The 25159-nt window shown below is 44.7% G+C and overlaps 1 protein-coding gene and 1 long non-coding RNA gene across 2 annotated transcripts in view; one reads left to right on the top strand and one right to left on the bottom strand.

The window, feature by feature from the left end:
• Nucleotides 1–25159, top strand: part of SULF2 (sulfatase 2) — a 138992-nt gene that overhangs the window by 11710 nt on the left and 102123 nt on the right. The window contains exon 2 of the mRNA XM_020984167.2: nucleotides 14146–14391. Within this exon, the coding sequence (XP_020839826.1) occupies nucleotides 14217–14391 (175 nt within the window). The 5' untranslated portion in view covers nucleotides 14146–14216. The remainder of the gene's footprint in view (nucleotides 1–14145; nucleotides 14392–25159) is intronic.
• LOC144455865 (uncharacterized) lies at nucleotides 12970–22655 on the bottom strand. Its single transcript, XR_013484679.1, has 2 exons — nucleotides 22172–22655; nucleotides 12970–17299 (listed from the first exon to the last, which is right to left on the bottom strand). It is a non-coding gene; the product is annotated as an uncharacterized LOC144455865 (long non-coding RNA).

Raw genomic sequence — 25159 nt, 5'->3', positions numbered from 1 at the left:
AATTTAGCCGGTTATTTGGTAAAATTGCTCCAGATGCTCTCACCCAGCTACCAGTACATGTTTCCCAAATAATTGTGAGCTTTGAGCCGTCTCCAGGGAGCGCTAATAAGGAGTTGTTCACCTACTAATAACAGGGATGTAACATGTAGAAATCGTTTATACATCTGTGAATGGGGGGGGAGGGGGAACCTAAGTCAAAAGTAATTACCAAGATAGAAAGGAAGCTGGTCATCATAAATTCTTTTTTATATTCCTTGTGGAGGGTAATGGTAATTTCTCTAAGCGTAAACATTCATTTCACGTGGATAAACACACACCTGCACTAGGTACCTTCCAGAAAGGAATGAAACCCTGGGACAGAAATATCCATCACTCACTTAGAAGACTATAGAATGGTAGGACTGAAAGGGATAGAGCTGGAAGAAGAGATCTAAGCACTGTTTAGTCTGTTCCCCTTATTTTGTAGATGAGGAAACTGAGATTCAGAGGGCTTAAGAGCTCACACACAGCTAGGAAGTCATGGAATTGGGGTAGAACTCAAGTCCCTTGATTTTCTCTGTGGAAGAGAATGTGAGAGCTGAAAAAAGGAACCTTTTGTGAAATTGTCACATCCTTCATTCTCTTGGAGTTGTTCAATTCAGTTGTTTTTCAGTCATGTCTATCTCTTTATGACCCCATTTGGGGTTTTCATGGCAAAGATACTGGAGTGGTTTGCCATTGTCTACTCCAGCTCATTTTACAGATGAGGAAACTGAGGCAAACAGGGTTAAGTGACTTGCCCAGAGTCACATAACTAGTAAGTATCTGAGACAAGATTTGAACTCATGAAGATGAGTCTTCCTGATTCCAGGCCCAGTGTTCTCTATCCACTGAGCCTCCTAGCTGCTAATTAGATTTCACCACAAATACATGGAGTATCCTTTCTCAAAGTGTGGTCCACAGGCCCCTGGGCATCTGGTCAAAACTGTTTGTTGAGATCAAAACTATTTTCACCATACTACTAAGACATTTTAAAATTTCTAATATGGTAAACATCAATAGATGTAACCTACATAGACAAAAGTTCTTTGGGATCCTCAATAATTTAAGAGTATAAGGAAATCCAAAGACCAAAAAGTTTGAGAACTACTGGAATCAGAAAGACCTGGATTCGAATTCCTTTGACACTTAAATAACTGCATGACTTAGCAAGTCACTCAGCCTGTTTCCTTATCTATAAAATGAGGATAATACCTACCTTGCAGAGTTGCCATATGGCTCAAATGAGATTATGTATGTAAAGCACCTTATAAACGTGTAATAATGTAATACATGTAGCAACACTGAGGCCCAGTGTAGTATAATGGATAGAGGGCTGGACATGAAGGCCTACCTCTGTCACAAACTAGATCTGTGACCATGGGCAAGTCACTAAATCTCTCCATGCATCTAACTCTTGAAGTCACAGAGAAGTGGCCAGTATTCATCACTTTGGGGAGTGGGGATGGGGAGTGATTTCCACACTGTCCATTCCCTATGCGAACAAAATCACAGGTCTGGACAAAAAGAGGAGTCAGATCATTTTCTTTGTTTTCCTGTTCTCATTATATTTAATAGAGTTCAAATAGAAGTGGTCCAGAGGCAAGTTGCTGTTCTGATATATTTTTTTAAAATGCTCAGGCTGTTGCACAGGTATAGAAAACAACTGGGTTTTTTTGTAGTCATATAAAAGTAATGGTTTGAATTCATCCTCTGAAGACTTACTGTAAACCTGTTCAGGAAAACTCCAGTTCCCTACATGGCTTGGATTTCTTCTCTTAGGTCTCTGTGTTTTAAGAGCTTTCCATACCATGTAGTTTAGTGATTATAAGTATTTAGTATCACAACATCTATTATGTAGCTTGTTCTTAAGTTTTTATGGGTTAAAGTAATATCTAGGTGATGGTGGGCAACGGTTTTGTCTATGGTAATCAACAAACATTTGTCAAAGAAGTATTAGGTACCAGACACCAGAACAAAAGGGAAGCAGCTACTGTGTTTTGCTATTTCCTTCTCTAGCTCATTTTGCAAATGAGGAAACTGAGGCAAATGGGGTTAAGTGGTTTGCCCGGGGTCACAAAGCTAGTAAGTGTTTGAAATTGAATTTGAACTCGGGAAGATGAGTCATCTCTGTGCCAAGCACGCTATCCACTGCACCACTTAGCTGATATAGATGTAGATGCAGATAGATATGTAGGTATATACACGAAATGGGACAGCTAGATGGCATATATGTATATAAAAATATGTGTGTGCATACGTATATACAAAAAATGAGGCAGCTAGATGGCATACATAAGTGTATATACACATGTGTATATAGATATATACAAAAAATGGGGCATTTAGGTGGCTCAGTGGATAAGAGTGCTGGCCTTGGAGTCAAGAAGACTTGTCTTCCTGAGTTCAAATCAGGCTTCAGACGCTTACTAGCTGTGTGACCCTGGGGAAGTCACTTAACCCTGTTTGCCTCAGTTTCCTTGTCTGTAAAATGAGCTGGAGAAGGAAATGGCAAACTGCTCCATTATCTCTGCCGAGAAAACCACAAATGGGGACACGAAGGGTCAGACGTGACTGAAAACAACTGGACAGCCACAATATGCAAAACAGTTACAAAGTGATTTGGGTGAGAAAGCACTAGCAGTTAAGGGTCAGGAAAGGTCTCACCTAGAAGGCAGTGCTTGATTTGAGCCCTTGAGGAAAGTAGGGTTGCTGAGCAGGAGTGGGGAGAGAAAGTGTGTTCTCCTTTTGGGGAGCATTGTTAGTGCAAAGACGCAGAGGCAAGAGATGAATGTTGTGTGTGCGGAACAGAGAAAACACTAGTTAAGCTGGATCATGATATGAATGAATGGCAGTACTGTTTACCAAGGCTAGAAAGCTTCTGCTGCAGTTTATATATTGAATTCTCAAGGAGAATGGAGAGCGGAGGTCTATATTTGTAACATGGGGATTTGTCATATCAGTTTACATGGGATAGGGAGTTTGGGCAGTAATAATTGTTATCTTGTTCTTATCTTTTGCTATCAGATTCAGTCCATCAATAAATATTTATTAAGCACCTGTTGTGTGCCAAGCACTGTGTTAAATGCTGGGGATACAAAAATAGAAGCAAAAGACTGTCCCTGCCCTCAAGGAATGTACAGTCTAATGGGAGGGGCTGTATACAAATTTATACAAAGCAAGCTTTATACAAGATAAGTAGGACATAATTAATAGAAGGAAGGCACTGGAGTTAAGAGACTGGGGGAGGGATGGGATTTTAGTTGGGATTTAGAGGAAGCCAGGGAGGTCAGTAGGTGGAGCTGGTGAGGGATAGCATTCTAGGCATGGGAACCGGCAGAGAAAATGCCCAGAACCGAGAGATGGAGTGTCTTGTTCATGGAACAGCCCAGGAGGCTGGTGTCGCTGGGTTACAGAGTACATGTAGGCAAGTAGGCTCAGATAGCAACGGTCCTGGAACAAGTTTCTATCCTGCCTTTACCCCTTTGCATTTGGTGTTCTATGGACTGTTGCACAGGTGGACCAATGAATGGCCTTTTGCAGTTGAATAAATGTGTTAGAGAGCTTGCTTCTCCTTATCAGACTCTCTGAATGTATCCTTGGTATAATTGTATCACATTGCCTTGCACATACAGTGTCCCCAAAGTCTTACTGCAGTTCTTAGCTTTTATAGCTTTGAATCACACCAGTATTTTCAGACACCCATGTAATTGTGATCATCAGAGACAGACGGGACAATAGGGATGCTGTGTGCCTCATCCTGTGCCCTCGGGGTTTTTATCTCCCCTTCTGGGCATCTCTACCTTGAAAGCTTTTTGTTCTGTTATTATTACTCTTACTATTATTTTCCTGTTATTGGTATTGTTGTTGTTATTGCACATGAGAAAATGTCCTGGAGAGGTTAGGTGCCTTAGGCCAGACCACACACCTAGCAAGATCTGGCATCAAGACTGAGGTGGCCTGACTTCTCTGGCTCAGTGTTCTTGCCCTCCCTACTAGCCAACAGCCTGGAAAGGGCAGTGGCACTGTGAAGTTCCACAATTAGAAGAGAACAATGACTGCCTAGGTCCCAGTGGATGGCTTTGGGCCACCGAGAGGCTCTGGGGAGCCATGACTTTGTTCCAGGGCTGCAGTGGCCGCTTTTGTCACAAGTGGGTCAGCAGGTGAAGCGTGACACCGGGCACAAGGAGCAGGGGTGGACATTTCTATTTGTCATTTCGTTCTCCCCACCTCCCTCCCCCAGAGCACACGGGGACTGTTGAATGGCTTTATGCAGAGGCATTGGACTAGTTAAGTGTAATTTTCAAGGGGAAGAGAGCAGACTACATTGCAGACATCTACAAAACTCAGAATCCTCTGGGTGCTTTTCCTGCAGATAAACTCATAAGGAGATTAGGAGAGTATCCCTTCCAGGTACAGAGTTTTTAAAGTAAGCCATTGTAGGTTAGTGTCTCCCAAGTAGCCATGACAATTTTCCAAGTGCAAGGGCTGTGCTAGGCCCAGGAATACAGCCTCTGGTGCCCACTACCCACCTGCCCTGCCTATAGGCATAGATTTATGCCATCTAGGAAAGGACCCACCACTTCCTAGACTCCCAAGGGCCTTGCCATCCAGACACCCAGAGGCTCCTAGGAAAAATCTTTTGAAAATCCAGCCGTCCTTGACTAATTTCCTAAGTGACTTTGAGCAAGTCACTTTTTAGCAAGAGACAGGGCCAGACCAGCATGAGAGCCCAATACGGGATGACCCAGACGAGTCTGTGTTAGGAGAAGACATCAGTCCAGCACCCAGACCCAAAGCAACTCACTTAACCCCAATTGCAAAAAAAAAAAAAAGAAAAGAAGGAGCCTGGAAGCAGCTAGGGAGAGCAGTGGATAGAATGCTGGGCCTAAAATCAGAAAGACCTGAGTTCAAGTTTAGCCTTACACATACTAGCTGTGTGACCCTGGACGAGTCACTTAACTTTAATTTACCTCCATTTCCTCATCAGTAAAATGGGAATAATGTGGTGGTGGTTGTCCATGCTGGAAGAGGACCAAAATGACAACACTACATTGGGGTCAGGGTACAGGGTGGCCGACTGAGGCTGATCAGACTGATATGAGCCCTAAAGGCTCTACCCCAGGTCAGGCACAGATAGTCCATACGAACAAAAAATGGGAATAATAGTAGTACCTGACTCCCCACCTTCCCAGGCTTGTTGTAGGGATCAGATGAAATAATAACTGAAAGGTGCTTAGCACAGTGCCTGGCACAAAGTAAGTGCTACATATATGTTGTTATTATTATTAATCATCATGAGGTGTTCTTAACCTTTTAGGCACTCTTTGATATCCCTCTTTTGTGCAAGGCCAGGAAAGAGGCAAATTTATCTTGGGAACCCCCAAACTGCCCTTCTGCTCCCTCCCTTCCTCCCCATCCCTTAAGAGACAACTTTCAAATCCTTCATTTGCATTGTAATGTCAGTGACTCATAACATAGGACCCTCCCCACCTCCCCCTTCCCAGGACACTTTGCATTTTTGGCAAGGATCAAAGCCTTAGAGGAGGAGATGTGCTGATGTTGAAATGTCAGGCGTCAGCTGATGGATGTTCTGGGGATAGAGATAAGCCATGCCCCCCTGAAATCTCACCAGTAGGGTGTTGTGTTTGTGTATTCGTCCCTTCCTGTTTAAATGAGTAGACTTATGCTGATTGCAAAAGTGGATGAGAGGGTTAGTAACTATGCTCTGAATGCCAGGACTATGTCTCTTGAACTTTGCTGTTTCCTTTTCCCCGGGAGCACTCTGGCCAGTGCTGGGGTGGGTAGTGATTTCTCAGCTCCGTCCTCATCCCCATGGAATGGGTGTGATGCAGGTCGTGCAGGTCAGAGTATAATTCAGTCACCCTTAGAACCCCCACCCACCCACAGGCCATGGTGGGGCTTGGCGGTGGGCAGACTGATAAAGATGCAGCTACTTCCAAACCTGGCCCCCCGTTTTGCCAAACAAGATTATAGGATTTGGAGTTGGAAAGTACCTTACAGAGGATCTACAGTAACCCCCTCCCAGTGAAGGAAGTCCCCAGAAGGGAAGGTGACTTGCCCAAGGTCACACAGGCAAAGCCTGGATTCATGCCCATGTCCTTTGACTCCAGACTCAGGCTTGATTCCAGGTTCCCTGTGTCTGTTGTGAATCTTGCTTCTTTGAATTATCCACCATGGAGGCATAGAATAGTAGGAGGAATCTGCTCCAAATCGTAGACTTCAGAGCTTAAAGATTCCTTAGATCTAGTATGACCTTTTCATTTTTACAGATGAGCCAACTAGCCCAGGTTGACTAAGGGACTTGATAAAGATTACAGAGACAGTTAATGTGAGAACCCAGCTATCCGCCGACAAGTCTAGTCTTCTCTGTCATTTTATCTGAATTTCTGAATAGAGAAATGGAATGTTTGTCCCTGAGCAGGTAGTGAGTCCGTGACAACATTTTGGGCGTAGAACCCAAGAGTCCTTATTCCCAGGTTTCTCTGGTCACTGGCTAGCAGCTTCAGAAAACCTATGCTTGTATTCAGGCCCCAGTGCTTAGTATATGTATGACCTTGGATGGGTCATTTTTAGCTCTCTGGGCCTCAGTTTCCTTATCTATAAGATGGGAGGGAGTGGTCTACAGCAGGAGTTCTTAACTTGGGGCCTTCAGGTCTGTGAACTTATATGGGAAAGAAAAATGCACCTTTATTTTCACTAACCTTCAAATGAAATTTAGCATTGCCTTTAATTATGAATTTTTAAAAATAATTCTGAGAAGCAGTCCATGGGCTTCACCATAGTGACAAAGGGGACCATGACACACAAAAAGTTAGAAACATCTGGTCTAGAGGGTTTCTAAAGCCACTTCCAGCTTGAAATCCCTTGAGACAGAGTTGATGTAAGGGTTAGCTACCCCAGTAGGGGAGAAGGGAACTGTGGGTGAGAGGTAAGCCAGGCAAGCCTGGGCCCAGCACCAACTGGCATTTTCTTAAAAGGGCCCCAAAAAGCAGAGAGTCCTTGCGCAAACCTTCCCAAACGTGGCTGTGGCCCTCCGTGGCCATCCACATGGCAGCCCTCTCAGAGCAAGCCTGTCCACTCTTTCAGAAGGGACGTTCTCTCCCTCTTGGCCAAGCTCTGACCAGCCAGGCGTCCCGAGGGCAGAGTAACCTAGTAACCTGCACCTGGCCCCTGCTAATCTTACCAGCCTGGCCTTTTCCCCACCCATGATTTCATCTGTTTAAGTATGTTTCCTCATCTGTAAAATGGGATAATGATTTCCCTCCCCCTCTCCACCTCCCACCTTGATCTCATGAGATCATAGGTGTTAGAAATGCTTTGTAATCGTGCAGTATTCTACAGATGGAAGGTGGCATTTGTGATTATCTCTGCTTCCCCCTGGGTATGACTTCTCTGCTGGTTCAACAGATGTGCACTTAAATTCTTCTTATTTATACCTCCTTAGCCCTGGGGTCCTAATCTTGACTATTGCCTTTGCAATCTTGAGTTAATGCCCCCCATACCTTTACCCTGACCAACTGCTCACCCCACCTCCCATCTTGGGTCTTGTTTCTCACTTAAAATACCCTCTCCATCTCCCCCTGTTGATATTATACGCGTCCAGTCTCTTCCCTATCTGGTATCGTGGACAAGGCCCCAGCCCTTCCCAGTCAGAAAGACCTGGGTTTCAAATTCTGCCTCAGACACTTAGTAGCTGTATGACCTTGGACAAGTCACTTAACTTCTCTCTGCCTCAGCTTCCTTATATGTACAATGTAAGGGTTGGGTTTGGTGACCTTTAATGTGCCTTTCAGTTCTAAATCTGACAGTCTGCTGAAGCCTAGGGACCCCTTCTCAGATTGTTTTTAAATGTATAAAATAAAATGTGTAGGATTATGAAGGAAGCCAGTTAGATTGAAATACAGTTATTAGAATGTTTAAAAAAAAAAAGCCAAGTCCACAGATTCCCTCCACCCCGCCCCATCTAATCCTCCCCTCATTAAATCTGATAATACTTTTTGGGGGGGAAGAGGAGGAGGAAGTCTAGACTTAAGATTTCATTATTAGAAAGAACTCCCGGAGAGGAAACTCCCTCTACTAACACAGATCAGTAACTGTTCATGAAAATACTTTTATTCGTGTTATACTTCTATGTTCTATATCCTGTTGCCTTTATATTCCCAATATCTGGGTTTTGGGAGGGGTTTTTTTGGGGGGTGGTTTGGCTAGGCAGTGGGGTTAAGTGACTTGCCTAGGGTCACACAGCTAGTAAGTGTTATATGTCTAAGGCTGGATTTGAACTCAGGTCCCCCTGACTCCAGGGCCAGTGCTCTATCCACTGCACCACCTAGCTGCCCCTGTATTCCCAAATATCTGATGCTGTTTGATGCCAACTCACTATGTGACCAAGCATAATATTTTGCACATAGTAGTTGTCCCATAGATAGATGTTTGTTGAATGAATGAGTGAGTGTGCAGTTTGACTCATTGATGTGCTGTGGTACTGCCTCAGTGGTCTGACTAGACAGAGATAGAGGGGGACCACTGCTGATGCCCCTCCCTTTGGGGGGTGAACATTTAGCATCTGTGCCGAGTCTGGGTGGGTAGGAGATGGGAGAAGGCTATGTGTAGAGTGCTATGGTTCTTCTATCCCTTCATTCCTGGTGGGGTCTTGGTTTTGGGGGTTGATTTTTTTTTTTTAATTCTCCTATGTTGCCGTCCAGGGCCTGGGAAGTCACGGCCCTGCCCAAGGGAGAGCCACTGCCTAACAGCAGAGGGAGGCTCCGGGAAGTAGAAAGGCCTGACAGATGCCTATGTGTCATCCTGAGTCTAGACAGGATTCTGGATGTGAGAGGTTTCAGATCACACATCCCCCTGCCTCCTCTGCCTCTCCCTGTTCCGTCATGCTGTTCACTCAAGCTGTTTCTCTTACCTGAAATACCCTCCCCTCTAAAATCCTGTCTGACCCTCCAAGGCCTGAGTTCTCACCTGGATCTGGCCCTGGTCCTGGCTCTCGCTTTAGCTGACTGTGGGGACATCACTCTTCCTCTCCGGGTCTCAGTTACCTCCTATGTAAAAGGAAGCGGTGGGACTTGGATAATCTCTAAAATCTTTTTCTAACTGTGATATTTTCTGATAATCTGTCATCATAATCAGCCAACAAGCATGTAAGTGCTTATGATCATTCACTATGGCAAGCCTGGGGGCTACAAAGACAAAAGCAAAGCAGTGCCTGCCCCCTAAGTGGCTTACGTTCTACCACAGTATGTTATTCCATGTAAAGATGGCTGACTACCCTGCGCCCCCTGCCTCACCCACCCCATCTTTTCCTTCAAGGCAGTGTCCCTGTTGGGATCGTGGTTTCTGTGGGCCTCGTTGATTGTGCCTGATTGCCTTAGACTGCAGCTTTGCCTCACTTAAATCCAATTCACTTGCAAGTCAAGGCATAGCCCAGTGATGTCCAGGACCACCACCATCACCATTTCCTTTGATCAATGATTCTTAACCTTTGCATCATGGGTCCCCTTTGGTAGTCTAACAAAGCCTAGGGACTCCTCAGAATGTTTTTAAATGTGTAAAATAAAATGCATAGGATTACAAAGGAAGCCGGTTAGACTGAAATGGAGTTTATCAGAATGTTTAAAAAAAAAAAGCCAAATCCGTAGACCCGAAGTTAAGACACCCTGCCCTAGAAATGCCCTTGTGCCCCTCAAGTTGCAAAGTACCCAAGGCCGAATGCAGCCTCAGAAGTCTAGGATCCAGACTACGGGAAGGATATGTATCCATCAGCCCACATCCTTAGGGCTGCATTCAGTTCTGGATACCACTTTTTAAGAAAGGATGTTAACCAGGCCAGGATGGTGAGGGGCTTATGCCTCTATGATATCAATAAAAGGAACAGAGGAGAAAAGATGGGGTGAAAAAGGAGGGGACGGGGCATTAGCTTTAGTTATCTTCAGGGCTGACATTGAGAAGAGGGAGGGTATGTATATGTATGTGTGTGTGTATGTATATATGTGTACATATACATATATGTATTCATACATACACATGCATATATGGCTCCAGAGGGGAGGGATCGAGGGAATAAGCCTTTATATAGTGCCTACTGTGTGCCAGGCATTGTGCATGTGATGCTTTATAAATAATATCTCATTTGATCCTCGGAAGAGTCCAGCATAGTAGATGCTATTATTACCGCCCCTTTACATTTGAGAAAACTGAGGCAGACAGAGGTTAAGTGACTTGCCCAGTATCACACAGCTGGTGAGTGTCTGAAGCTGTATTTGACCTCAGGTCTTCCTGGCTCCAGGCTAAGTATTCAGTCCACTGGGCCATCAGATGCCCAGAGCACCGGCTGGACAGTAGAAGGGAAAATTGGGGTGGGGGTGAGGAGGAATAGGAAGCTACTAGAGTGCTGATTTCAACTCCAGTAGAAAGAAGAGCTTTGGAAGAGAGTGAGCTCCCTGTCACCAGAGGTGTTTAAGTGGATGTGAGATAACCACTCTCCAGGGCTTCTATGGAAGGCATTGCTGTACTGGGTGTGAAGTTGTACTATACCCCCTGAAAGCCCTGAATGTGTCTTTCCAGCATTAAGATTCTATGACTGTCCCTGTCCCCTCTTCAGTGTGTCAACTCCTCATATTTCAGCAACAAAAGTGATCGATATTTTTGAAGCTTTTACAGTGAGGCAGCGTGATCCACAGCAAAGAGCACAGGACTTGGAGTAGGAAGACCTTGGGTTCAAATCTTGGCCCTGCCTTTTACACTATCTGTATGACCTTGGGCAAGTCACTTATTCATCCTCTTTGATCTTCAGTTTCCTCATCTGTAAAATGGGGTGGGGGTGGGGCTAGAGGGCAGATTAGAATACCTGTGAGTATCAAGCATATACTATTCTGGCCATCAAGCCGATTACAGAGATTAGATCTGATGCAGTCCTTACCCTCATAGACCTCCTAGTGTTATAGGGGATGTGTCAGGTACACAGACAGCTATAAATTTCAAAAATGTACCTGCTAACATGTGGTAGGTGCAAATAGTGCCGTGTGAGACTGGGGACAGGGAATCAGGGTGGGGAGGGGGATAGCCAGAGCCAAAGTTGCCTTCATGGGAGGGAGCTTCCTCCTCTATCTCATTTTCCCCCTACCCTCCCTTTCCCATACTGGACTGGGTTTTCCAAAACTGGTTAATCTGCCTATTTTTAATTTTGGGGAATTTATTAATAAATGTTTCTGGTTCTTTCTGGGCTCTGCCACCTGAAAGGGAAAATACAATACAGTATAGAGGACAAGGCTGGGAATCAGGTCAAGGTTCTAGTCCTGACGTGTGGACTAAGGCAGATTACTTCCCCTTTCTGTCCTCAGTTTCATCTATAAAAATCAGAGGGTTAGACAAGCTGATCTCTGAGGGTCCTTCCAGCCCCTTCTCTGTTCTCATTTTGTGTTCTGAGATCTCCCTCCTCCCCCCACCTCTCCCACCATCAGGGTGACATTCTATGTCCTAAGGTCATTCCAAGCTCTGATATTCTGTGTTCTAAGAGCCCTTCCCTCTTCATCATGCTGTGTTCTAAAGGCTTTTCCCCCTCTGACATTCCATGTTCTAAGGGCCCTCCCCCTTGTAACAGTCTAGGAATCAATCATGAATTTCTGCATAGAAGTATCGAAATCTATTTAGGAGGAAGGACTCCGTAAATACTAACTCATGTCCCTCTTGACATTTCTCCAGGTTAAATACAGATGCAGGAGCTAATTTTTCTCTAAATATTGGGAATTAGCTGCTTCCAAAGGCCTTGTACTGAGATAGGAAGCCTTGAGCTTGAAAGAAGATGCCAGCACTGAACTCAGAGAGGGGACCAATTGTGTGGTTCTGAAAGTGGCTCCTGGAAATAAAGCTGTGCTATTTGCCTTTTGGATGGAAGTTGGTTTTGCTGAATGGGGTGCCGTGTAGGCCTTTTTAGTTCAGCCACTTTGAATGTCACAAAAAGTAGGCATCTTCCCTTGTGTCATTTTTTAATTGATTTCCACCACATTATTACAGTGAGCTGGCACTCAGCCAGGAAAAGCCGTCATTTGGGAAATTCATCAAAAATTGACTCATTGATCACTTGACCTGATGTAATAATCAGCACTTGTTAATCTTTATCTCATTGCTACTGGTTCTCTGGCTAAAGTTAGGGGAAGGAAATCCCATTGATCCGGAAGAATCCCAGCGGCAGTTTTTATCAGTTCCCAAGAGGACAATCTCTCTCCAGCAGGATCAGTCAGGTGACAGGCTTATACTTTGAGTACACATCTCAGCCCTTCTCTGCATCAGCCTTTGAACATACCACTAGCCACAGGAAATTCAGTCTCCATGGTGTGTCCCAGCTTAGAATCTAGGTGCACTGGGGCCAGAAGGGACCTTAGAAAGAATCTGTTACAAATTCCTCATTCTACAAAGGAGGGATTAAAGCACAGGGAGAGGAGGGGATCTGACAAAAGCCATGCCTGGCAAATGCCACTGGGACACTTTAGGTTATTCCAGCTGATTTGCATTGCTTAAGGTATACTTTGGGATCTGATAAGCTAAGAAGGTTTTGTCCCCAAATACCAGAGGTCTGTTTCTCATCATAAGTGTGTCGTGCTCATTTCAGGAAGGATGTTGACATCTCACAGACCTGTCCTATGTTATAATGCTTTGCTAATAATAAAATCACTTATGTAGAGCACCTTCCCTCTGGAGAGCATGAAGCAGCTGCATATCTTTGCTCTCTTCTGTCCTTACGGGGCCCCCATGAGTGATAGGTAAGGACAGGTATTTCACAGATGGACAGCAGAGAAGGTGTCACTCGCCCAAGGTCACACAGTAACCCAGCTGTAAAACCTTGACTCCTCGACCCTTTTTTGAGGGGAAGAGGGCTGTGTTTCATTCCCTTTAGGTAAAAAAAAACAAACCATACCTTTACTCTTGAGAAGACACTTGAAAGTTCATTTTGATAAGAAGCAGAATGTCACATGAAAGAACAAGCAGGCTCTGTTAGCACAGGGAAATTCTCCAGTTATAATCCCTCTCCACTGTCCTATCCTTGCTGCTATAGCTTTGGACCTGAATTTGGAGGTAGGAGGACCCAGTGGTTAGACTATGTGAACATAATTATGATAATGGCATTCATAGTATTTGGTTTTTTAAAAAGTGTTATATTTTGGTTTTTATGTCACCTTCATTTCCCAATATGTGCCTCCCTTGATATGCATTCCTTATAGAAAAAGAAAAGAGAGAAGCAAAGTTATCTCTTTTTTTTTAAGCATAACAACCAATACATAGAGTCCAATGAGGTATGCAGTGTTCCACACCCTTTACAAAGAAGTGAGGGAAGAGGTTGCCTATTGCTTTTAGGGTCCCCAAAGCACACTCTTTTTTTTCCCCTCTCTGTATTTGGATAGCATTTTCCTCTTCTTTTTATTTAATAGTATTTTACTTTTCCAATTACATGTAAAGCCAATTTTCAGTACTCATCTTTTGAAAGATTTTGAGTTCCAAATTTTTCTCCCTACCTCTTTCTCCTCCCCCTCCTCCTTGAGACAGCAAACAATCTGATATAGACGTTATACATGCCAAAGCACACTCCTCACAAATCTATGAGATAGGTGCTACCTGTGTTACGTTATCCTCGTTGCAGAAACGGAGGCTCCCAGAGGTCAGGGCTTACTCAGGGTTGCCCAACTAGCAGATGTCAAAGCCTGGATTTGAACAGTTCCTCCAGCGTCAACTCCAATGTTCTTTCCATCGCAACCATGCCAAGACCTTGATTTCTTCTTTCTTCTGTTCTTTGAAGAGTATGTATCAAGACTCTAGTTGTCTAGAGACAAGTGGCTTCTCAGGTTGGGCAGTTAGGGCGTTATCAGATGCCCTCCAGATGATTGCCAGACTCCAGCAAGGAGGGGTCCTAGGAGCCATATGTTTTGTCCTGGGAAACTGAACACATTTTGCTCCTGCCCTTTGTGGACTTGAAACTTTCGGTGAGCTGTGGCTTACTTAACCTTTTCAAAGAATTTCACAGTTTGTGTAAAAGGGTTTCCTAAAAATTATTTTTGGTTTATTTTTACATGAATATCGATGTGGTTCTCCCTTCTTTACTCACAGATCCGAACTAGGAGAAGATAAAGAAAGCAACTTCAATCTCCTGGGTTCACAGGAACCAAATCGGTGAAATAATGGCCCCATACACGCTTCTCCTCGGCTTATTCACTGTGACTGTACTCTCCCTGCTGGACAGCAGCTCAGCCTTCCTGTCCAGCCAGCGCCTCAAAGGGAGGTTCCAGAGGGACCGGAGGAACATCCGTCCAAACATCATCCTTGTCCTGACAGATGACCAGGATGTAGAGCTTGGTAAGAGATCCCAGACATTAGAGGGATTATGCTTGTCAGAAAAATTGCAAATCCTCTGTAGCAGAGTTCTGAGGCCAGTTCTGAGTGTAACACAGCACCAAGTGAAGTTGGGCAGAGTGATCTGGTTCCAAATCCACTTGAATGGCAGACACACAGAGGTTTGTCTCACAAGTAGATGTAGATTCAGACGTAGCTCTCTGCCTGAAAGGTAGATTTTCCACGTCTTCTCCCTCCTCCTAAACCCCCGGCCCTCTCCTGATGAAAATGTGCTTTATTCCTCAGGGATTGGGGGGCTCCAGGCTGGAAGGGGGCGGTGCTGATGCTGGCAGGCATTAACCAGCTGCTACTAGCTTCACATCCTTAGCTTACTTTTTCCCTCTCCACGAAGACAGGGTTATGCCAGCTAGCTTGAGATCAATCAGGTAAGACTTGGAAACTGACTGATAGTTATCAATGAGCCTGTTGAAGACACCCCCCCCCGCCCCTTGCTTGAGATGGCACCTCTGTAGAAAGTATGATGGGCAATCCAAATGAAAATCTGCTTGGTCACGCTATTTCCCTAAATGTGGATTCCCTTAGTTATAGAAGGAAATAGAATAAGCATTTATTAAGCTCCTACTGTGTGTCACACCCTGTGCGAAGTGTTTTTACAAATACTACCTCATTTGATCCCCACAACAACTCTGGGAGTAGGTACTGTTAATTATCTCCATTTTACAGATGAGAAAACAGAGGCAAATCCAGGTTAAGTGACTTGTCTAGGGTCACACTGCTAGGACACGTCTGAAACTGAATTTGAACTCAGATCTTTCAGTCTCCAGGCCCAGCACTCTACCCTCTGTGCCACCTAGCTGCTGCTGGATACAAACTCATCCGTTTCTGGATCCCTTACACAGTAGAAAAAGCAGAAGTTGGTATTTTAATTGCTGAGAAGAGGTGATTTCTATAAAACCAACTCATTTCACATAACAATTTGTTACTGATCACAGGAATAGATTTTCCTGGAAGAGTTTATATGAGCAAAGAGAGTTTGCAGAAAGGAAGCAGGCAGCCCCCAGAGGATGTCATTGATAATCTTGGAGTGCAAAGTACAGGCCTGCCAGGCAGTAGTGTTTAAGATGACTCACATTCTATAATTACAATGGGTATTTGCAGTGGGGCGAGTTTCATATTTCTGAGCGAAATTTTGCCATGAATGCTTCCAAATTATCCTCAGTCCCCAGAAACATTGCCCACTGTAAGTGTTTAATGAATGAATGAAGAAGTGCTCTCCTCATGTGGATCCCAGAGTATAGTATGGCTGGCAGGACCACCTAAGCATTACGAATCATAACAACTCCTGTTGGAGTTTATTGAGTGGGGTGGATGGAGGTGACGTGGTCAGACCTGAGTTTTAGGAATATCACTTTGATGGCTGGGTGGAGAGAGACATGAGGCAGAGAAACCACCCAGGAGCCTATCACAATAGTCCAGGCATGAAGAAATGAGGGTGTGCACAGGGGTGGTGGCGGTGTCAGGAAATAAGGGGCTTGGAATCATACTTAGGAAACCTGGGTTTGTAAATTGACTGGTTGTGTGACAACGGACAAGTCACTTCAACCATGTGGGCCTCCATTGCCTCATCTGTAAAATGGGGACAAAGAATACTTCTGACACCCACGTTCACAAGGTCGTTCTGGGGAAAGTGCTTGTTGGAAACTTTATGGCACCATAGAATTTCAGGTGTGATAATAGCACCTACTTCCGGGTTGTTGTAAGGAGCAAATGAAATGATAAAAGCACTTAGCACAACTTATGTCTTAAGTACATAGTAGTTTCTTTATAAATGCTTATATTTGATCCTCTGTTGGGCTTTTAAAGCCCTTCCTAACCCGTTCCTTTCTAGCCGTATTACACTTTACTTCTGTCCACATGATCTATGATTCTTTCACACCGATTATCTTGCTGTTTCTTGCCCAAGACACACCTTCTCCCAATCCTATGCATTTTCCCTGGCTGTCCCCCATGCCTGGAATACCCTCCCTCCTCAGCTTCTCCTCTCGATTTCCCTGGCTTCCTTCATTTCCTCACTAAAATTTCACCTTCTGTAAGAAGCCTTTCCCAATTCCCCTTAAGACTCCTGCCTTCCTTCGAAGATTTCCTCTCCCTTACACTCTGCATATTTTGATTGCATGTTGTCTTCATTGTTAGGCTGTAAGCTCCTCAAGGGCTTTTGCCTTTCTTTATAGCCCTGGCACTTGGCACAGTGCCTGGCACATAGTCAGCTCTTACGCTTGTGGATCGATTGGAGTGGGGCACCAACCTGATTCTTGTCCCCTGGGAGATGCACGCATCAAGCTTGAAATGATGCGCCAGTCAGGCCCTTGGTGGGTTTTGCCTGGCAGCTGTTGTCCAGAACCAGCTGGCTCTGCTCGTAAAAGGAAGGGAGTCGTGGGCGTGATCTGGACAAAGGAGCCAGAGAGAAACCACAGTAGGTTTTTGATCCAGCGGAGGTTCTGCTCCTCTTGTAAGTTCCCAGTATCTCAGGCTTCAGATCAGTGCCCTAAAAGTGTTTCCTCCTAACAGATAAGCCGGAGCTTTGTAGCAGTTGAGCTGACTTTGAAGACGGGTTGAGTTCCTTCTAGGAGGTGGGGAAACGACAATGCTTTTGAAACCACGAGACAGACTCAGTTCAATAATGCATGTCCCAAAAAGCTGAACCCATTAGCTCACAGTCTGGTGCAACTTGCAGACCAGAGGGTGGTCCTGAAAAATTTATCATCTGCTATTTTCTGCTCCTCTGTGATGCGGCTGTACTACTCCTCTGGGTTAGAGCCTTCTTTTCTAAGATAATCCAAGGCCTCTTTCCAATTTCAAGCATGGTGAACAGCTGTCCACACCAATTAAGGTCTGGCTGGAGCAGTGGTACCTGGTAAAGCAAGGATTAGAGCTTCATCCTGTTCCCTTAATTGATGTGGGTGATTTTTTTTTTTTGAACCACATTTTTTATTCTTTAGCTTCAAGTGGTGGACAAGCCACCACAGAGACTAATTGGGATTGTCACAGGGGTTAATTCTGAGTGTGTCAGAATCACTCAGCTATCTGCTTGTTGGTCAAGCAGGTACACGGGGCTGGGTTTCAGGAAAGGTTAGGAAAATTCTGTGTGAATGATCTGCAGGGACCTTTTCTTTTTCAGGCACTTGTCTTTCTTTCTTAGCCTCTCAGCCAAAGAGAACACTGGAACAGTCATCGGAAGGGGTTTTACAAAGGTGTAGGCGCTGCCACAGATGTGAGTTCCCAGGAATAATAACAGCACCTACAGTAGCTAAATATATTCAGCAATTTAAAGTTTACCAAGCATTTTACTCACATTCTATCTGATTTATCTCACAACAGCCTTGTAAGGTAGGCGTTATTAATATTCCCAATTCACAGAGGAAGAAATTGAGGCTGAGAGAGGTTAAGTGGCAGCCTAGAGTCATGCAGCTAGCAAGTGCATGAAGAACAATTCTTACTCAGGTCTTCCTGACTCCTGATGGAGCCCAGGGCTCTATCCACTACACCATGCTGCTTCAGAGGAACCAGATGTTATGGGCTTGTTCCTGGTGTCCCAGGTCTCGGGGATGAGGCTGTCCTTTTGAGAGGTGGTTTGAAGTCTCTCAGGCAGCACATGAGAGAAGTGCTTTCACTTAAGAAAACTCCATCTCTCCATTTGATTCAGCAGACAATGATTGAGCACCCACTATGTGCCTGCATCTGTATCCTTAAGGACCTTAGGATAGGAGGAAGACAAGCTATCCATACAAACAAATATGCGATGTTCTGTGAGAGTATATAGAAAGAAGAGATAAGTCAAATCAATTAGAAATTTACATTTTAAAAGAATTCTTTGCTTTGGGGAAAATTCTGTATAATCTCGCCTCTTATGTACATAATCTATTTACAAATATGTCAATATTTGACAGGTTGGTCTAGTTTTGAGAATGTTAAGAGGTGGTTAGAGGCCTGAGTCTTGGCCCTATGGCCCTCTCAGGTTACCAGGGTACTCATTTGCCCCTTCTTAGAGCAAGTCATTTCCCTCTGTGGCCTCAGTTTCCTTGTCTGGAAAATGGAGAACTAGATTATCTCCAGTGTCCTACCACTGCCAACCTTGTGTGAGCCACTGCCAATTAAAGATTTCATCAGAAAGAGAAAGCATCTCTGAAATGCAAATAGGTGAAAACTTACACATAAAGAGAGTCCCTCCCTCCCTGCTATTCAGTCATTCAGTTGAGTCTGACTCTTCATGACTCCTTAGTGGGATTTTCTCGGGGAAGATACTGGAGTGGTTTGCCATTTCCTTCTTCAGCTCATTCTAAACTGAGGCAAACAGGGTTAAGTGACTTGCCCAGGGTCACAGAGCTAGTAAGTGTCTGAGGCTGGATTTGAACTCAGGTCTTTTCCTAACTTCCTGCCCAGCACTCTCTCCACTTAGACACCTAGCTGCTGCCTCCTCCCTCCCTCCCTAGGATGTTCCATAAAATGAGAAATACCCATATTGTTCATTGCTTCTCACCCACTACAGAAGTACAGTCTTAGTTCTGAATTCAGTTTAAATCAGTAAGCGTTTATTAAACGTCTTCTGTGGTGCCATGGGTGCCATGATACAAAGACAAAAATGAAACCATCTAAGTTAGGGGTGGGGAACCTGTGGCCTTGAGACTACATGTGGCCTTCTAGGTCCTTCAGTGTGGCCTTTTGACTGAGTCTTAAGTTTTACAGAACAAATCCTTTTATTAAGAGGATCTAAGTCATCAAAGACATTAGCATCTCCTGGAAATTAGTCAATTGATAAGCATTTATTTAACACTTATTGTATGCTAGACTCTGTACTGATTCCTAGGGATAAGAAGACAAAAATGAATCTGCCCCTGCCCTCAAGCAGTTTACATTCTAACAGGGGAGATAACTTGAATATATTGAAGTGTGTACGTAATATACACAGAATGAATATAAGTTTTGGGAGGGTGTGTACCAGCAGCTTCGCAAGGTGGGATGTCACAAAAGGCTTCGTGAAGAAGGAGACTCTTAGCTGAGTCTTGAAGGAAATTAAGAGATTCCAAGAAGCAGAGGTGACAAGGGAGAGCATTCCAGGTGTGGAGGAGGGCTAGTACAAAGGCACGGAGATGTGAGATGAAGCACGTCGGCCAGTATGGCTAAGGTGCAGAAAGGAGTCCCATCTAAGAACACTGGGAAGGTAGTGAGGGGCTGGGTGTAGACACAGAAATGTAGACACTGGAGTTGGAGCAGAGGAGCGATACACCGTCCCTGAGCTTGGGCAAAGTCAGCTGTGTGGAGGATGGACTGGAGAAGGGAGACCCCAGAGGCAGAAAGGCCAGAGAGGAGGCTTCTGCAGTAGGGCAAGTGGGAGATGGTGAGGCCTATTCTAAGGTCGTGCCTGTGTGAGTAAAGAAGAGAGAGCATAGTCAGGAAACACCTAGTAAATGTGTGTGTGACATGGAATATATACTCGTGTGTGTGTGTGTGTGTGTGTGTGTGTGTGTGTGTGTGTATACACACACATACATACATACACACACACACACACACACACACACACACACACACACAGAGGCAGCTAGGTGCCACACTGGATAGAGTGCTGGGCCTGGAATCAGGAACTTCCTGGCCTCAGACACTTACTAGCTGTGTGACCCTGGGCAAGTCACTTAACCCTCTTTGCCTCAGTTACCTCAACTATAAAGTGAGCTAGAGAAGGAAATGGCAAACCACTCCAGTATATTTGCCAACAAAATCCCAAAAAGGGGGTCACAAAGAGTCAGACGTGGCTAAAGAACAACTGAACAACAAAATGTGTGTCCGTGTAGACATATGTGTGTATATCTACATATACATGTATGTATGTTTACATAGACATGTATACACGTACGTGTGTATACACATAGAAGTAGGTAGTAGATGTACATACTGTATTTGTTGTAATTGTAAACAATTGTATTTCAGTATAATTGGTTTCCTTTGTAATCCTCTGTATTTCATTTCATGCACTTAAAAACACCGTTCTTGAGGCAGCTAGGTGGCGCAGTGGATAGAGCACCAGCCCTGGAGTCAGGAGGACCTGAGTTCAAATCCGGCCTCAGACCAAACACTTGACACTTACTAGCTGTGTGACCCTGGGCAAGTCACTTAACCCCAATTGCCTAAAAAAAAAAATTTAAAAACCACCATTCTCAGAAGGGGTCCATAGACTTCAACAGACTGCCGCTGGCATCCGTGACACAAAAATGGCTACGAACCCCTATCTCAAAGGCAGTTGGGAGGCAATGAAGTTGACTTGAACAAGGAAAGGACCTGGGCAGACCTGTGCTTTAGGCCTGTCAGTGTGGCAGCACTTTGGAGGATGGATTCCAGAAGGGAGATTTTCCAAGCAGTGTTGGAATTATTAAGCCATTTGCAGTGTTCTAGGTGAGAGATGGTGAGGCCCTGAGCTCAAGTGGGAGCTATGTGGGAAGAAGGAATGAAGAGAATGTGTTTCAAACGTACTTAGCTGTCAAAAACTTCATTACCGTGGGTAGAAATAGAATTAGTCAGTAATACACTTTGACAGAGTCCTTTCCTTCCTCCTCCCCCTACCTTATGCTGCAGAAGCCTAGAATTGTCTCAGCCTCGGTGGTACCTTCCCCCCATTCCCAGGGAAGGTCTCTGGGTAGTTGAGCCTCCCCTCAGCCAGGATTGGGCCTGCTCTCTACACTCAGTAATTCCCAGATCAGTCCACAGTGGTTTACCAGTCTACAAAACTTTGGTCCTTAATTCTTAAAACTACAAACTTGAAAAACACACAAATAAACAAATAAACATCCTGCCCCTTCTATACCTAATTTCAGTCTTCTCTCTGGCAGCTTTGATGGCACTTTGTAGTAATGGAAAGGATACCAAAAGTCATCTAGGCCTGTCTCTACCTATATGGTACATCTGCCGAAGAAGCAACATCCCCACCAGAGTTTCTATTTAAACACCTGCAGTGACAGAGAACTCACTGCCTCTTAATTATTAAAACATTTTCCCTCACATTGAAGTGAGAGCAGCTCACCACTCGCATCTGGACAGCTTTATAGGCACAGAAATGAGACTTCTAGCCAGTGAGTGGGGCTTTTGCTGAGATCATGCCTTGTCGGCAGGTTTAGTTGATTCAATATAACAAATGCTTAGTAAGCACCTGCTGTATGCAGGTTCCTGTGATACCTCTCAGGGGAAGTACAAAGATAAATAATATGTTGTCCCAACTCTTAAGGAGTCTGTTAGGGAGAGAGATGACATAATATTAATAAGTATAATACAAAATAGAGCAACTAACACGCATTTATTAAGCACCAGCTGTGTGCCACACTCTGTGCTAGGTGCTGAGGAAGGAAATATCCACTGATCTCAGAGAGCTTATGTTCTATCAGAATAGACGTGTACGTTTATAAGTAGGTACAGAATAAATATATTCAGGACAAATACAAAGTTAGGGAAACAGGGCGCTAGCAGTCAGAGGAATAGGAAAAGCTTCACGTAGAAGATGATTCCTGAGGGATGAGGCAGAGGTGCGTGTGTTCCAGGCATGGGGGACAGCCAGTGCAAAGATGCAGAGGACGGAGAAGAGAAAGCTGGTCGGAAAGGACCTTACAGGTTGAGGAGAGTGAAGTATGAGGCTGAAAAGATAGTTTGAGGCCAACTTGTGAAGGGCTTTAATAACCAGAGGATTTTATATTTGAGCCGTAAAGTACTGTGTGAGATAAAAGGAAGGAATTATCCTTACCAAGTGGGAGGATGAGAAAGGCCTCATCAAGCAGCAGGGTAACTCTGAGCCGGGCCTGGAAGGGTGGGTAGGATTTCGGCAGGCCGAGAGGGCAGGGAGGGCCTTCTGGGGATAAGGAGGTGAGACAACGCAATCTGGATCCCTCTTCCACTTTCATCATTGACTTCCTCTCAGGCTTGCTTTGTGGTCAAGCTGTAAAAGGCTGATTTATGAAAAGGAGGCATAGGGGCTTTCCATCTGGGATCAACTTCTTCTCCCTTCCCCATCTGCTAGAACAGGGAAACCACACCCTGTCTTGTGGGCTGGATTTCCAAGGGAGTGACTCTGAATCCCGTGTCCTGGGGAATCTTGGGGCCAGATGGCTCAAAGCCTGGCTTGATAATGCCCAGGTCCTAGACAACACAGGGAAGTGTGGATGGCCAATTCAGCTCTTCCTTGTTACCGCCTCCTGGCACCCACACTGACCCACAGTGGAAAAAAAGAACAAGAAAGGAAAAAATATATCTGAGTGTTGTCGTGCCAGAGCTGGGGAAAAGCGAATTGTGACCTACCCTGGAGATTAGCTTTCAAAACACATTCTTCTAAATTTTCAGTCTGGCAATAATCAAGATCATTCCAGCCCTTGTTGCCAGCTCCCCGTGGGGAAAACTTGGAGGGGGGAGGGGAACAGGGAACAGAGCTGTAGGCCAGGCCGGGCCTCAGAATATTGCTCTGCCCCTTGCAGGCACTAATGAAGAAAAGGGACCTTTACTCAGCTGGAACATTTTCCTCAGTCCCAGATCAGAGGATCCCCCCTCTCCCATCCTCCTCCGGATGACCTAAGATGTGGTATTATCGTCTTTATCTATAGATATTGGTGGGGAGGGGGTTTTGAGGAACATGCTGAGGAAGCCAGTCTACTACCAGTTACCTCCTCAGTTGGAGTAGTAGGAAAAATACTGACCATAGAGTCTGGAAACCTTGATCTGCGTCCCCACCTTGTGACCTTAGGCAAATCACTTCCCTTCTATGGGCCTCAACTTTCCTAATCTTTGAAATGGGAATAATAGTAGCTGCCTGCCTCCCAGGGTGCTTATGGGCAGTGATTCTGTCAGTCGTACAGGACTGTAGCAGTGGGCGTGGTTGTTCTGTGGCATAGTGGGCTTTCCTTTGGCCACAGTACCAAAGCTGAGCCAGCTTTCTTAGAGACAGCGATGGTGGTCCTCATTTCTATTAGCACTTCACCATTTACAAAGCAAGTACTTTTCAGACTCCATAGTCCCTTGCATCTCTAAACCTATAATCCAGGATCCTCATGATAGCTCCCTGAGATATATGGATTATCCTCATTTTAGAGATGGAGGTAAGTGCTGGCACAGGGCTAATGGAATGGTGGTCTTTCTCTTTTTTAAATCTATCTTATTGATATCTTCAGTCTTCCCATCATAGTCATTCCCCAACTCCCAACTCCCACCCCCTACTCTCTTGTGAGAAAGAAGAACCTCTACAGAAACCCTGTCCAACAGGGTATGCCATATTCTTTCCCAGTAGACCCCCACCTCTCTGCCTGGAGGAAGGAGGTGTGTTTCATTATCTCTTCATCAGGGCTTTCAAGGATTTTTCCATCATTCAGCATCCTCTTGTGGATTTCCTTCTCTTGGTTCTGTTTATTTAGCTCTTCACTTGTTCGTACAAATCTTCTTGTGGTTCTCCAAGTTCCTCATATTTGGCCATTCTTACTGCAGAATGACATTCCATTCCATTCCTGTCCCAGCATTTCTCCCGGCCATGCCCCAGGTGCTGGGCATCTCTTTGTTTCTGGCTGCTATCACAAAGAACAGTAGTGTGGATATCTGGGCATACATGAGGCCTTTGTTTCTGTCTTTGGCTTCCTTAGGATATATGTGTAATGTCTTTTGCAGCAGCATGTTACCTATTACGCGGGAGATTAAGCCAAAAGAGAGTGGATGGCTTCATGTGGCCTCTCCCAGTGACTTGCAGTGGGGGCAAGACCACCTGAAAGCCTGTCCCCTACTGCTTCTGAGCTAATAACGTCATATACAAAGGGCCAAATGTTTTTAGATAGCAGAAGAAATACAGTTAGTGGGTTCAACCTGTGTTACCTAATCTGTGAAACTTTCCCTGATCCATTTCCCCCGTCATTAATGATTCTCTTCTCTTAACACCACCCCCCTAATAAGGTCATAGACTTAGAGTTAAAAAGGACCTTCAAGGCCATTTAGTCCAATCTGCTCATTTTACAGATGATATCAAGTGATTTACCTAGGGCCACGCAGCTAGTAAGTGTCTACATGTTGTTTAGTTGTTTCATGCCCAACTCTTTGTGACCTCATTTGGGGTTTTCTCGGCAAATATACTGGAGTGCTTTACCATTTCCTTCTCCAGCTCATTTTACAGATGAGGAAACTGAGGTAAGCAGGGTTAAGTGACTTGCCCAGGGTCACACAGCTAGGAAGTACCTGAGGTAGGATTCAAACTCAGATCTCCCTAACTTCAAGTCTAACACTCCATCCCTTGAGTCATCTAGTTGTCTGTCTCGTATAGCACTTGGATTGGGACTCTCTTGTGAAAGCAGGAACTGTTTTTGTTTTTTCTTTGAATCCCCAAGCACTGAGCAGGTTGCCTGGCACGTAGTAGTAGTGGTGGTAATTAATAATAATATTAATACCAACAATAGCAAGTGCTTCATAAATACTTGCTGATTGATTTATATCAGTCTGTATTAAAATGATTTATGTGTGTGTCATCTTCCCCTCCTACATTGTGAGTTCTTTGAGGACGGGAATTATGCCTTATTTAATCTTTATATCCCTTTCTTCCTTAACCCCTGCCAACACTTAATAGATATTTGTTGACATTGAAGTGGAGAGTAGGATATGGTAGCACGCACCTATGATCCCTGTTACCAGGGCTGTTGAGGATGGTGGATAGCTTGAGCTCAGGAGTTTTGAGCTTCAGTTGAGCTAGAGCTGAGCAGGCAAATATGCT

This window comes from Phascolarctos cinereus, unplaced genomic scaffold (assembly GCF_003287225.1).
Source record: "Phascolarctos cinereus isolate Bilbo 61053 unplaced genomic scaffold, phaCin_HiC Scaffold_2;HRSCAF=192, whole genome shotgun sequence".
Classification (NCBI taxonomy): Eukaryota; Metazoa; Chordata; class Mammalia; order Diprotodontia; family Phascolarctidae; genus Phascolarctos; species Phascolarctos cinereus.
This window is presented reverse-complemented; position numbering and strand designations above follow the sequence as displayed.